Source organism: Bos indicus x Bos taurus, chromosome 21, assembly GCF_003369695.1.
Source record: "Bos indicus x Bos taurus breed Angus x Brahman F1 hybrid chromosome 21, Bos_hybrid_MaternalHap_v2.0, whole genome shotgun sequence".
Taxonomy (NCBI): Eukaryota; Metazoa; Chordata; class Mammalia; order Artiodactyla; family Bovidae; genus Bos; species Bos indicus x Bos taurus.
The window spans coordinates 30120132-30134741 of NC_040096.1; the positions used below are offsets into that span (position 1 = coordinate 30120132).

The window sequence follows — 14610 nt, forward strand, 5'->3', positions numbered from 1 at the left end:
GTTAGTATACTGTATTGGTGTTTTTCCTTCTGGCTTACTTCACTCTGTATAATAGGCTCCAGTTTCATCCACCTCATTAGAACTGATTCAAATGTATTCTTCTTAATGGCTGAGTAATACTCCATTGTGTATATGTACCACCGCTTTCTTATCCATTCATCTGCTGATGGACATCTAGGTTGCTTCCATGTCCTGGCTATTATAAACAGTGCTGCGATGAACATTGGGGTACACGTGTCTCTTTCCCTTCTGGTTTCCTCAGTGTGTATGCCCAGCAGTGGGATTGCTGGATCATAAGGCAGTTCTATTTCCAGTTTTTTAAGGAATCTCCACACTGTTCTCCATAGTGGCTGCACTAGTTTGCATTCCCACCAACAGTGTAAGAGGGTTCCCTTTTCTCCACACCCTTTCCAGCATGAAATGCACTCTTAAATAGTTAAAATGGGATTTCATGTTTTATATGTGTTATAATAATTAAAAATATGCAAGATTCAATGTATTGATGGGGTACTTACTATTAAGGTTGAAAACAGGTCTGTGATGGGAAAAGGATACTCTCTGAAATATAAGTACTGGTTACAAAGAGGAAATTTGAGATACTACCTGCCTTGCAAAAGCCCCCATGTTTGGGAGGTGATGGCCGCCTGGTAGGCAGGTGCTCAAGGAGAAAACAGACTTGATTCAGACAGTCGGCCGAGCCCCAGGTGCACCTCCTATGACACGAAGCAAAGCCTCAGCCTCTGTCTGACTGTCAGGAGAGTAACATGCTCTTATTTTCTGCTTTGTCCTCTAGGTGGAAGTGACCAAAGAAGTGGCTCTCCTGGCCGAGGCCCTGGTACATGGAGAGAAGGAAGACAGCAATCCCCTAATTGGAACCATATACATTAGGTCAAATCATTTTCTTATTGTCAAGCCATACCAACCCAAAAATCACACCCCAGTCAGAGCCATGTGCAAGCTGGTGTAGGGACAGTGAATGTCTGACATCACAGACGCCACTGTCTTAATCCTCCATCTTCAGGGCCTGGCACCTTCTATGAGCTTACTTCCCCAAGTCTTACAGATGCTCAGGTGGACTCAGAGAGGTAACACAGCACGTCACCTCTTATCAGAGGGGCTGAGCTGGGGTTGGGATTAGGCCTGCAGTTCTGGCTCTAAAGCAGCAGCAGTCAGCACAGACCTAGCGCTCGAGCGGAGCCCATCCCAGTGAAAAAGAAATGGGGGATTCTCATCAGTGGCATGAGATTTAAACTCACCCCCATTACTTGAAAATTTAATTAGATGCTCACCAGGATAATATTTTCCATCATTTATACTTAGCAAACTTTCTGTGAAGGTCCAGATAGTAAATATGTTTGGTTCTGTGGATCTTACAGTTTCTGTTTTAACTGCTTGACTCAGCCACATGCAAAAATGACCACAGATTGTACGACAGGGAATGGGCAGGGCTGGTTCCAATAAAACGTTATTCACAAAGTAGTGGACTATAATTCGCCAACCCCTTCTTGATGGAGACAGAGGTGCATTTGTGCTTTATCAGGCACGACCGTGTCACCAGTTGTGGGAGTCACCCTCACATGCCAGGTACTGTTTGTTTCTCCCTAGCAACTGCCTGGTGCAGTTAGCCTGTGATCAAGCTACAGGGTGACATTTTATTCCTCTAACTGGGATTACTCTGCTAGGAAATCTGAGAGCTTTATGAATTTTATTGATTGTTCTTGTGAGTATGACAACTCTTGGGAAAATGGCAAATGATTTATCCTCTTCAGCAAGCATAGTATTTCTGTTGACTCTGGATTGGTGTGGAATATTTCCTAAGAGCCAAGTAAGGACTGAGGTAGGCATGGGGATGGGTCACTGTTTAAGATGTAGGTAGGATATAGCAGCAACACAATTACATTCGTGGAAGTGCTAGCAGCTCTAAATGAATCTCTCTAAGATTCATTAAGTGTTTGATTATTTTAGAACAACCAAGTCTATCTTCTTTTCAATTGGTTGTCACTGGAATTGACATAATCTAAGATGGGAAGTGGGCTTTCCCAATGGCTCAGAGATAAAGAATCTGCCTGTCAATGCAGGAGATGTGGGTTTGACCCCTGAGTTGAGAGGATTCCCCTGGAGTAGGAAATGGCAACCCAATTGAGTATTCTTGCCTGGAAAACCCCATGGACAGAGGAGCCTGGTGGGCCACAGTCCATGGGGTGTCAAAGAATTGGACATGACTGAGCAGCTAAACATGCACTCAGGGTAGGAAGACTGAATTGGGAATGCCCTCTCTCTCCTATGGCACCTACAAAGGGAATGACATTTGAGTCTGACCTTTATTATTTATTGTTGCACACAAATAATCAGGCATTGTCCCACACTGGCTCAGATATGTGTCACACCAAGTGGAACTGGTTTCTTCTTTCCATCACGTTTGCCTCTCTGTTCTCTCCTGCAGATGGATGGTTTCTAGCCTGCTTCCAAACCCCACCTCGGCTGAGTGTTGGGCGGCCCTCCTACACGATCCTATGACTCTTGATATGGACGCAGTCCTGTCAGACTTTGTTCGGTCCACGGGGGCAGAACCTGGTCTGGCCAGAGACCTGCTGGAAGGTAGGCCTCCTCCAGGTCCCCCAAACCACCCTCTTGGCCGTAACTGCCCCCAACACAGTGACAAAAGATAAGTTTTCTCTTCCTGACAAGGGTGGTACCTAGACTCCTTAAAAAGTCAAAGAGGGTGGGGATGAGGTGTGGTGTGGTTTGTTACTCTTGACTTTCTTTAGGGAATTGAATAGATCACCCAACTCTCTATAGGAAAAGAACAGAAGGCATTCACTTGGTTTTGCTTTGCATTAAAGCTTCTAGATATTGAGTCAAAGTCTATCAATAACAGTCTATCAGGCTGTTTTTTTTTTTTTAAAGAAAATAGATTCAGTAAAGCAGAAATTAGAAACCATTAAAAAGAAACACTTTATTGAAGACCTGAGCTGCTTATCTGTGTCTTAGCTGAGACAAAAATATTTCAGGCCAAGGTTTTTGGTGAAAAAAACACCTAATAGCAATCAAAATAGTTGAAAATAATTCACAAGCAAGAAGGCAAATTCATGCTCAAGCTTTTAGATTGGATATCATTCACTTCATGAAAAATGTGCTTAGTCTATATTTAGAATGTTTTGAGATAGTTATTCAGCTATAATGAAACAAAAGTAATGTTTAGTTTCAGTCTCTAAAATTGACTTATTTTGCGTATTTTTACAGTTTCTTTTCTTTTTTTTTTTTGTGGTGGAGTAGAAAGAAGTGGGAAGGACTGATTACAGCTTCTCAGGAGAGTCATGTGTGTGAAAGAGGAGTTATAAACAATTACTCTTTGCTCCAAATATATAAATTCCTCCTTGTGAAATTAGCAAATACTTGGTCAAATTGTGTAAGTCACAATGATTCCTTCATTCCCTTAAGGAAAAATATGACTCACTGTACATTTGCATTGTTGGAGGTAATATTCTATCCTGTTGAAAATTAAGACTTCCCTATTGGAGGATTCTGATAAAATGGGAGTCATTTCTAAATTTCCCTGAACCTCCCAGAATTTCAAACATTCTTGGAGTTTAGCATGAAATATGCTTAGAGAATATATGTGTTGTATGTGAATCAAAGTGCTGTTCTAATGTTTCCCTGATAGCTTTTCCCTGCTTTTCTTAGTTTTAGTGAGCAGTCATGTAGGGAAGTAGGTTTACAATGAGATTGGCAACAAGGACTGGGATAAGTCCAGACTCGACAATTTACTGGCTAAAAGATGTAGGGAAGATTATTTTATTTCCCTTAAGCCTTAGTTTTTGTCTATACATTGAACCTAACCCACCTTCTAGGGTGATCGTGAACATTAGAAGTTGCGATGTAAATGCTTGGTGGGTGGCATGACCAGCATTTAGAGATGCTCAAACAGTAGCAGATGAAGGTCTTGTCTGCTGCTGCCCTCTTTGCAGGTAGTACTGACTTTGCCATTGATATGTGGTTAGTCTTCAACTGGAAGCAAGAGCTTTCAGCTTTTTTTTCTTTAATTTTATTTTTTAAGGGAAAATGCAAGAAAATAACTTTTTGTGTAGAGTTCTAAGAATTTGAACACGTGTGTATATTTGTGTCATTACTACCTCTCTCAGAGCACAGAACCATCTTATCAGCCCCAAGAACTCCTCCTGTTCTCTTACAGCCATGCCTTCCCCAGCCCTGGCCACTGGCAATGCCCATTCCATTTCTTTATCACTTAGGTATTGTCTCTTTCGAGAACGTCATATACATGGAGTCACAAAGAACCTAACCTTTTCAAATGGGCTTCTTTTCACTCAGCATAATTATTTTGAGATTCATCTGAGCTGATGTGCTTGTCTATAGTTTGTTCCTTTGTTTTGCTGAGTGATACACCCATTGTAGAGGTGGACCATGGACTGTTTAGCCACTCAACTGTGGGAGGCATTCAGTTGTCTCCAGTTTTTTGCGGTTATAACTAGAACTATGATACGGTTGCGGAGAAGGCAATGGCATCCCACTCCAGTACTCTTGCCTGGAAAATCCCATGGACAGAGGAGCCTGGTAGGCTGCAGTCCATGGGGTTGCTAAGAGTCAGACACGACTGAGTGAACTTTCACTTTTCACTTTCATGCATTGGAGAAGGACATGGCAACCCACTCCAGTGTTCTTGCCTGGAGAATCCCAGGGACGGCGGAGCCTGGTGGGCTGCCATCTATGGGGGTCACACAGAGTCGGACACGACTGAAGTGACTTAGCATAGCATAGCATAGCATAGCATGATACATTTGAGGACAGGGGTTTTGTGAACACAGTTTTAATTTTTCTAGGGTAAACACAACAGAGGGATTGCTATTTCAAATGGTAAGTATACATCTAAAAGAAATTGCCAAACTGTTTTCCAGAGTGCAGTACCATTTAGTATTTCTATCAGAAACATGTGGGAGTTCTAGCTACTCCACACCCTCACAATTGGCTTTTTTAAAAAAATTTAACCATTGTAGGTTTAGAATGTCATTTCCTCATCATTTTATTTTTCATTTCCCCAGTGACTAATGATGCTCAATTGTTTTCATTATTTTCCATTGGTGTATTCTCCCTGGTGAAATGTCTGTTCAAGCTTTTTTCCAATTTCTCAGAAAAATTAGGTTGCTGTTTTTTTACAGTTGAGTTTTGAAAGTTCATTATATATTCTGAGTATAAATCCTTTGTCAGATACATGATTTGTGAATATTTTCTCCCAGTCTGTGCTTGACTTTTCACTCTCTCAGCAGTGCTCTTGGCAGAGCAGAAGTTTTTAATTTTGCTGGAATCCAATTTATCATTTTTTTCTTTTATGGATTATGCTTTGGGTGACACATCTAAGAACCTTTGCATAACCAGGTCATGAAGATTTTCTCCTGTGTGAACTCAAAAGTTGTGATGTCTGACTCATTTGGGGCTGATTTTTGTATAACACGTGAGATTTAGAGCAAGCTTCATTTTTATGCATATAGATGACCAGTTCAAACCATTTTTTGAAGATTATCCTTCCTCTGTTGAATTGCATTTACATAGTTGTCACAAACAAACTAAGTGTGTCTATAGGAAACTATTGATGTCAATTCAGTTTTATTGATCAGTATGTCCATTCTTTTGCCAGTGCTATACTGTCTTGATTAGCTTTGTGGCAAATCTTAAAATCAGCACGATTCTTTCAGCTTTGTTCTTTTTCAAAAGTGTTTCAAGTAGCCTGTATTTTTGCCTTTCCCTATAAACTTGAGGATTAGGTTATCTCTATCTATAAAATTTCCTGCTGAAATTTTTATTGGAATTATGGTAACTCTATAAATCATTGCCAACTATGTTATGTCTTTGAATCCATGAAGATGTTGTAGCCATATTTTCCATTTATTTAGGGCTTGTTTGAGTTATTTCATTAACAGTTTATAGTTTTTAGCATATTAGATCCTATACATATTTTGTAAGATACATCTTTGGGGAGGGATTGAACTTCTATATATGGTTTAAGTTCATTTTCTAATTGTTCATTGCTAGTATGTAAAAATATAATTGATTTTTGCATGCTGTTCTTATATCCTACAGTTATACTACACTCAGTTATTTGTTCAAGTGTGTGAGTATGTCTGTTACTTAAAAGTTTCTATTTCTGCACTTATGTTGTTTCCTTTCCAATGTATGCCTTTTATTTATTTTTCTTGACTTATTCTTCACTTATTCCTATTTATTGCACTAGCTAAAACCTCCAGTAAAATGTGGAATAAGAGTGATGAAAGGGAACATCCTTGCCTTGTTCTTGATCTTAGGGGGAAAGCTTTCCATCTTTCACCATTATGCAGAGTGGGTTTGGTTGATGTTCTTTGTCAGGTGAAGAAAATACCTTTCTGTTCCTAGTTTGCTGAGAGTTTTATAATGAACAGTTTTTGGTTTTTTTTTCCAAATGCATCTTCTACATCAATTGATATGATTGAGTTCTTTCTCTTCTTTAAATTGCTAATATAATGTATTGCATTGATTGCCTTCTAATAGTAAACGAGCCTTTCAGCTATTATTTCTTCAAAGATTTTCTACTGTACATTTTTCTCATCTCCTAATGGGACTTCGATGATATAAAGGTTAAACGTTTTGTTACTGTCCTACATATCCCTACAGTTCTAATCATTTTCTTTTCTGATATTTTCTCTGTCAATTATTCACTTCTGTTGATCTCCTTATAAAATTACTGAATCCTCTGCCATCTCCATTCTGTTACTGAGCCCATCCAATGATTTTTTATTTTAGTTGTTGAATTTTTTCATTTCTAACATTTCCACTTGATTCCTCTTTATGGCTTCTGTTTCTTTGCTGAGGCTTTCTGTATTTTTCAAGAGTGTTTGTTCTGTCTTATTTGTTGGAAAATATAATAACTACTTTAAAGTCTTGGTCAAATAATTCCAATATCTGTGGCATCCCAGCATTGCTGTTGATATTTCCTTGGTTTTTTGTTATGGTGAGTAAATTTGGATTGTATCCTAGACATTTTGAATATTATGTTTTAAGACTTAGGTTGTTTTTTTAATCTTATAACAGATATTGTTTGAATCTTATAGTAGATTTTGTTTTAGGAGGTAATTAACCCTGTAGGGTTCAAATCACAAGTCCTCAGTTCCCCGAGACTTCTGTAGATTGTGGTTTCAATGTTGAGTCTTTGAGAAGTGCTATTGGATCTGTCTGGTGTACACCTAGTGGCAAATCTAGGACTTAGGCAATCGTTTGCCCCATATTTTACTGCTCCAGGTCCCTGGAATCTACTTAGGGTCAGATCCATGTACATGCAGCTCAAGAATTCATAAACAACTTTAAGGGTTTGCTTTCCTAAGCCCCTGCCATATCATAATTGCCTTGATAGTTCTGAGTTCCTGGGACTCTGCTCTCCGGCCCAACAGCTAGCACCCTAAAGCTCTGTTTGCCCCCACACTCTTCCACATTTGATTTGGCTGTACCCATCTCAGAGCTGAGCAGAAGCCAGAGGGAGAGCAATAGCAGTGGGGCCCACCACACCCACTGGAATCCACAGGTCTTCTGATTGGAGAAGAAGGTTCCCTGCCTTCCTATTCTGATTTCTTGCCATCTCTCATTGCTCCACAGGATTGCTTGAGGTCTAGGGCACAAGAGAAATGAAAAAAAAAATTGTTAAAAAAAAAGATAAATAAGAGGTTTCTACACTCTCTAAACATTGGATACCCCTTCTTATTTTTTGAGTCGGAGTAGAGGTCTTCCGTTGGAGCTAATGCCCACTTCTGGGTTCCGGGCTACATGAGTTCACATCAGAGAGACTAGAAGTAAAAAGCGATATTACCACATGTTCTATGGTTTTCTTCCTCAGTCTGCCTGCTTACATTTACTTCTTTGGATGCTCACTAGCTGCTCCAGGCATGGTGTCCAGGCAAATAGCTGATTTCAGTAGGAGAGACACATGTGGTATCCTTCCATCATATACCCTGCAAACTATCTTCTGTTTTTGCAAGTGGGAAGCCCAAGGTTCCCTGCACATAGCAGGTTCTTTAAGTTGTCAGTTATTTGGGTCAATTATTTTCTAAAAGTCAGTGTTTCAAAGGACAAACTATTTTCATTGTGAGGTCTCAGACCTAACGGTAAAAAATTTTCAGTGATGGTAGAAGCTGGGTGAAAGGTACATGGGCCTTCTCTGTAGTACTTTTTAAACTATTTGTATGTTTTTATGGAAACGACTTTAAGCAACTTGGGCTTCCCTGATAGCTCAGCTGGTAAAGAATCCGCCTGTAATACAGGAGACCCTGGTTTGATTTCCTGGATTGGGAAGATCCCCTGGAGAGGGAAAAGGCTACCCACTCAAGTATTCCTGGGCTTCCCTGATGGCTCAGATGGTAAAGAATCTGCCTGCAATGCAAGAGACCTGGTTCAATCCCTGGGTTGGAAAGATCCCCTAGAGGAGGGCATGGCAACCCACTCCAGTATTCTTGCTTAGAGAATCCCCATGGGCAGAGGAACCTGGTTGGCTACAGTCCATGGGGTTGCAAAGAGTTGGACAAGACTGAGTGACTAAGTACACACAGCACATGGAAACGACTTAAATGTCCATCAACAGATGAATGAATAAAGAAGGCATGGTGTATATATACAATAGAATATTAGTCAAATTTTCATGTAAAAAAAAATGAAATAATGTCATTTGCAACAACATAAATGGACCTAGAGATTATCATACTGAGTGAAATAGCCAGACAGAGAAAGACAAATATCATATGATACCACTTTTATGTGGAATCTTAAAAAAGTGCTACAAATTAACTTATTTAGAAAACAGAAACAGACCCACAGACAGAAAACAAACTTATGATTACCAAAGGGGAAAGTCAGAGAAGGATCATTTAGAAGTTTTGTATTAACAGATACATACTACTATGCATTAATATAAAATAGATAACCAACAAGGACCTACTGTATCGCAGAGGGAACTGTACTCAGTATTTTATAATAACCTATAAGGGGAAAGAATTTGAAAAAGAATGTATATATAGATACATATTATGTATGTATGTATAGCTCAATCACTTTGCTGTACACCTGAAACTCAAACAACACTGTAAATCAACTATACTTCAATTTTTAAAAAAGAGTAAGTGAAAGAAAACCAACTATTTGTGTGTTTTTAATTAATTAATTTCAAAATAAAAAGTTCATGGAATATTACTCAGATATAAAAAAGAACACGTTTGAACACAGTTCTAATGAGATGGGTAAACCAAGAGCCTGTTATACAGAGTGAAGTTAAGTCAGAAAGAAAAGACAAATATTGTATATTAATGCATATATATGGAATCTAGAAAGATGGTACTGATGATCTTATTTGCAGGGCAACGAAGAAGACACAGACGTAAAGAACAGACTTTTGGTCACCACGGGGGAGGGAGAGGGTAGGAAGACTCAAGAGAGTAGCATTGAGACATATACATTACCATATATAAAATAGATAGCCACGGATATTTGCTGTATGATGCAGGGAATCCAAAGCTGATGTTCTGTGACAATCTAGAGGGGTGGGATGGGGAGGGAGGTAGGAGGGAGGTTTAAGAGGAGGGGACATGTGTATGTTTGTGGCTGATTCATGTTGATGTAACAGAAACCATCACAATATTGTAATTATCCTCCAATTAAAAATAAAATACAATTTTTTAAGAAAAGTTAAAAACATACAAGAGTGGGAATCACAGAATGACAGAGGGAAACAGTAGCAGTTCAGTTCACTTCAGTCACTCAGTCGCGTCCGACTCTTTGAGACCCCCACGGACTGTAGCACGCCACGCTTCCTGGTCCATTACCAACTCCCGGGGCTTGCTCAAATTCATGTCCATCGAGTCAGTGATGCCATCCGACCATCTCATCCTCTGTTGTTCCCTTCTGCTCCTGCCTTTGATCTTTCTAGGCATCAGGATCTTTTCCAATGAGTCAGTTCTTCGCATCAGGTGGCCAAAGTATTGGAGCTTCAGCTTCAGCATCAGTCTTCCAATGAATATTCAGGGCTGATTTCCTTTAGGATGGACTGGTTGGATCTCTGTGCCGTTCAAGGGACTCTCAAATGTGTCTCCAACGTCACAGTTCTAAAGCATCAATTCTTCCATGCTCAGCTTTCTTTATGGTCCATCTCTCACATCCATACATGACTACTGGGAAGACCATAGCTATGACTATATGGAACTTCATCAGCAAAGTAATGTCTCTGCTTTTTAATATGCTGTCTGGGTTGGTCATAGCTTTTCTTCCAAGGAGCAAGCATCTTTTAATTACATGGCTGCAGTCACCATCTGCAGTGATTTTGAAGCCCAAAAATATAAAGTCTGTCACTGTCTCCATGTTTTCCCCATCTATTTGCCATAAAGTGATGGAACCGGATGCCATGATCTTTGTTTTTTTGAATGTTGAGTTTTAAGCCAGTTTTTTCACTCTCCTCTTTCACTTTTATTAAGAGGCCCTTCAGTTCCTCTTCACTTTCTGCCATAAGGGTGGTGTCATCTGCATATCTGAGATTATTGATATTTCTCATGGCAATCTTGATTTCAGCTTGTGCTTGATCCAGCTCAGCATTTCACATAATGTACTCTGTGTATAAGTTAAATAAGCAGGGTGACAATATACAGGCTTGATATACTCCTTTCCCAATTTGGAACCAGTCTGTTGTTCCATGTCCAGTTAAAACTGTTGCTTCTTGACCTGCATACATATTTCTCTGGATTTTTTACAGGAAGCAGGTAAGATGGTCTGGTATTCCCATCTCTTTAAGAATTTCCCACAGTTTGTTGTGATCCACATAGTCAAAGGTTTTAGTGTAGTCAATGAAGCAGAAGTAGATATTTTTCTGGAATTCTCTTGCTTTTTCTGTGATCCAGAGGATGTTGGCAATTTGATCTATTGTTCCTCTGCCTTTTCTAAATCCAGCTTGAACATGTGGAAGTTCTTGGTTCATGTACTGTTGAAGCCTGGCTTGGAGAATTTTGAGCATTACTTTGCTAGCATGTGAGACGAGTGCAATTGTGCGGTAGTTTGAACATTCCTTGGCATTGCCTTTCTTTGAGATTGGAATGAAAACTGACCTTTTCCAGTCCTGTGTCCACTGCTGAGTTTTACAGATTTGCTGGCATATTGAGCACAGCACATTCACAGCATCATCTTTTAAGATTTGAAATAGCTCAGCTGGATTTCTATCACCTCCACTAGCTTTGTTCATAGTGATGCTTTCTAAGGCTCACTTGACCTCGCACTCCAGGATGTCTGGCTCTAGGTGAGTGATCACACCATCATGGTTATCTGGGTCATGAATATCTTTTTTGTGTAGTTCTTCTGTGTATTCTTTGGAGAAGGAAATGGCACCCCACTCCACCTCTTCTTAATATCTTCTGCTTCTGTTAGGTCCATACTGTTTCTGTCTTTTTTTGTGCCCATCTTTGCATGAAATGTTCCCTTGGTATCTCTAATTTTCTTGGAGAGCTCTCTAGTCTTTCCCATTCAATTGTTTTCCTCTATTTCTTTGCATTGATCACTTAGGAAGGCTTTTCTTACCTCTCCTTGCTCTTCTTGGAACTCTGCATTCAGTTGGGAATCACAGTACAACAGAAGGAAAGAGCAGCAGAGGCTGATAGAAATCTGGCAGAGACCAAGGAGAAGAAGTTGACACCAATCAACCTCCAGGTCAAAGGGTGTGTCCTTACCTGGCTGCTAGCTTCCCTCAGGCCTGCCCTTTGCTTGTTGGTCAAGTGATCCCCTCTGAAACAAAGGTCAGGGTGTATGACTTTGTTCACCAGATTCCTCTGATGTCCCTTCTGCCTGCAGAATAAACTTCTCCACAGGGCACTGAAGTCCCTTCAGCATCTGGTCCTGCTCCATCCCTTCTACCTCATCTCCCACTGCATCCCTTCACCATCCTTCTCCCCAGACACCATCCACATCTGTGCTTTTGTTTAAACTCATGTCTCATGCTGCGCACTACTCCCCACACACTCATCTCATTCTTGATTCTACTTCTCTTCCAAGTTAGACCACAAGCTGCATGATAGGAGAGACCACTCCAGGTTTTGCCCACTGTGTCCCCCCACCACCAGGCACATGCTGGCCCCTTGATAGTGTTTTCTGGCTTCTGCGGATCCAGGAACCAACAACCAGATGGAAATCCTCAGGCACACGGAGACAGACAATGAACAGCATAAATGAGTTAGATGGCATTTTAGTCATTAGTGCTACTGAGAAACCTGTATTAAAGGGAGCAGTAGGGGATGCAGGTATGGGTACAATTTTAAGTTAGTGTTGTCAGAGAAGGCCCAACTTTTAAAAAAATGAAATTTGAGCAAAGATTTGAGGTATGAGAGAGTGGATTCCTGGGAAAGAAGTTTCTAGGAAGTTGGGATGAATTGGCTATTCCTTGCCATTTCTCAGAACTTTATAGACTTCTATTATAACAAATATTTGGTTGTGTCTTCTTTGACAATTGATTACATACTTTTTTTCCTCATTAAATTAGAAGTTCTCTGGAAAAGAATCTGAAAAAGAAAATTATACATAATACATAAATGTGTGTGTGTGTGTGTATAACTGAATCACTTTGCTATACACTTGAAATTAACACAACATTGTAAGTTACATTTCAATTTTTTAAGGTAATAATAGAATCATTCTAAAGGGAGTTTTCCTGATTAAATTAAAACAGAGATATAAATTTTAAAAGAAAAGGAGTTCTTAAAACAGGGGCAGTAGCATAACAGCAATGGTTAACTTTTTTTGGTGCATTGTTTTATGTCAGGCACTAGGTGCTTTAAATGTGATGTCTCATTAATATGTGCAACACATTAACAAAGTCTTAGCTTTCCCATTGTATATGGAAGAAAACTGAGGTAAGGAAAAGTGCTTGAAGTTGCACAGTCAGGACATAGCAGAACCACATGTGAATCCACTGTGACACTAAGTACCAGATTTTTTCCTGCAAGACTGGATCATCTACCATTTATTCCTCTGTCCTTGTAGAGAGTAGTAGCATTTTGTATGCTGTGTCTACTCAGTAGACTAGTCACTGGAGGAATGTTTGAGTAACCTATTTTATGATGTAACTAATTAGCATTTCAAATAAAATACCACTTCAAGAGACCACAAAAACTATTCAAAAAATAGAACTAATAGCTAACATTCATGTGCCAGACACTGTCTGGTCACTGGACATATATTAAAAGTTGGTTTGAAAAATTTTCAAGTCGGAGGCCAAACACATGAGTTGTTTTTAAAGTGTCAATTCCCTGCTTAAAGCAACTCAGACTTTCACAATAGCTGTGAGTTTCAGGCCTTGCAGCTTTACCAAGATGTTCATTCAGTGTTTCCATCCCTCACTTACATTGCTATCCATGGGGAAAGTATCCTTGAATAAAGAAGCCAGATTACATTTAGAACAAACATTAACTTGAAATTAACATTTCACATGTCCCTAGTCTAATTTTTCATTATCTTTTTGGAATTTGCAAAATTAAGGAAAACGGTAACAAGTGATTTAAATCGTATTCTAAAAATTACATATACACATAGGGAAGCTATGCACATATTTTAAGATGCATGTATGTTTACCAGTTGACTTGGTAATTTGATTAGCAAAGTTTATGGAGTTGTTTATGAGAAAATATACCCTTTTCTAATCCTGAGTCCCTTGGGTTTAAAGTATATTTTGTTGGGAAATTCACAGATGGTGGTCCAGCTACTATGGAGAGGCTTCTCCCAATCACTTGCCAGTCATATTGACAGATAATTTCATTAACCTGTACATTTGACCTTTGAAAATATTCCTGCGATTTAGGGACAGCAGCTGCTTACTTGGATAAACACAGTAATGCTCAAAAAATATACACCCAAGAAATGGGGGAGGAGATGGAAGCAACTCAGGGGAGCATGTGTTTAGTAGAAGTCTCTCCTTAGCCTAACAGATGGTCATGGGATCTACCCACAGGGAACCCACAAGACTGCAGGTGGAGTATTTCAAAGTGGGAGGAGCCCAAAAGCCCTCTGCCTGGAGCCCCACCAGTTGCTGTGGCTAGCCCAGGATACTGTGGCTCCAAGAACCACCCTAACTTACTAAACACCCAGGAAACTGAAGTAGGCTCCAGAATGGTCACTCTTTTCAATTACAGTGAGAAATAAAAGAAATAAAAGGCTGGACTCACCACACCAGAACATCTCTTCTCTTCAATCAAGCTAGATCTGAAGCCCAATCTTAAACACACATCACCTAATTTACCAGGAAAATTCACTGCTCTAGTTTTTTTCAAATTTGTGTGATTAGAGAGTTAATGTGAGCAAGACCCACATCCCTGAGGGGGAGCAAAAAAACAGCCTGGTAACTGTGAATCTGAGAGGGAATTAGAAGAGAAGGCCTGATGGCCTCTGGCCAGAGCCAGGATTACCTGTGAGTGTAAAAATACTGAAATGAAACCAGTTTCCTCTGACTACTGTCCTGTCCCCAGAGGGGTGCAGCTCTGCCATTAGATTAGACATATTTGAAATAAAATAACCAAAAAATCCTGTCCAGGATCAAACTTCCAAGACACGTCCTCTGGC

At 39.8% G+C, this 14610-nt stretch overlaps 1 protein-coding gene across 2 annotated transcripts in view; it reads left to right on the plus strand.

Annotated features, from left to right (window-relative positions):
- Positions 1 to 14610, plus strand: part of OTUD7A (OTU deubiquitinase 7A) — a 403690-nt gene that overhangs the window by 235488 nt on the left and 153592 nt on the right. For both annotated transcript variants that reach the window (XM_027521231.1, XM_027521232.1), the window contains exons 3-4: positions 794 to 888; positions 2444 to 2598. In XM_027521231.1, the coding sequence (XP_027377032.1) occupies positions 2448 to 2598 (151 nt within the window). In that variant the 5' untranslated portion in view covers positions 794 to 888; positions 2444 to 2447. The remainder of the gene's footprint in view (positions 1 to 793; positions 889 to 2443; positions 2599 to 14610) is intronic.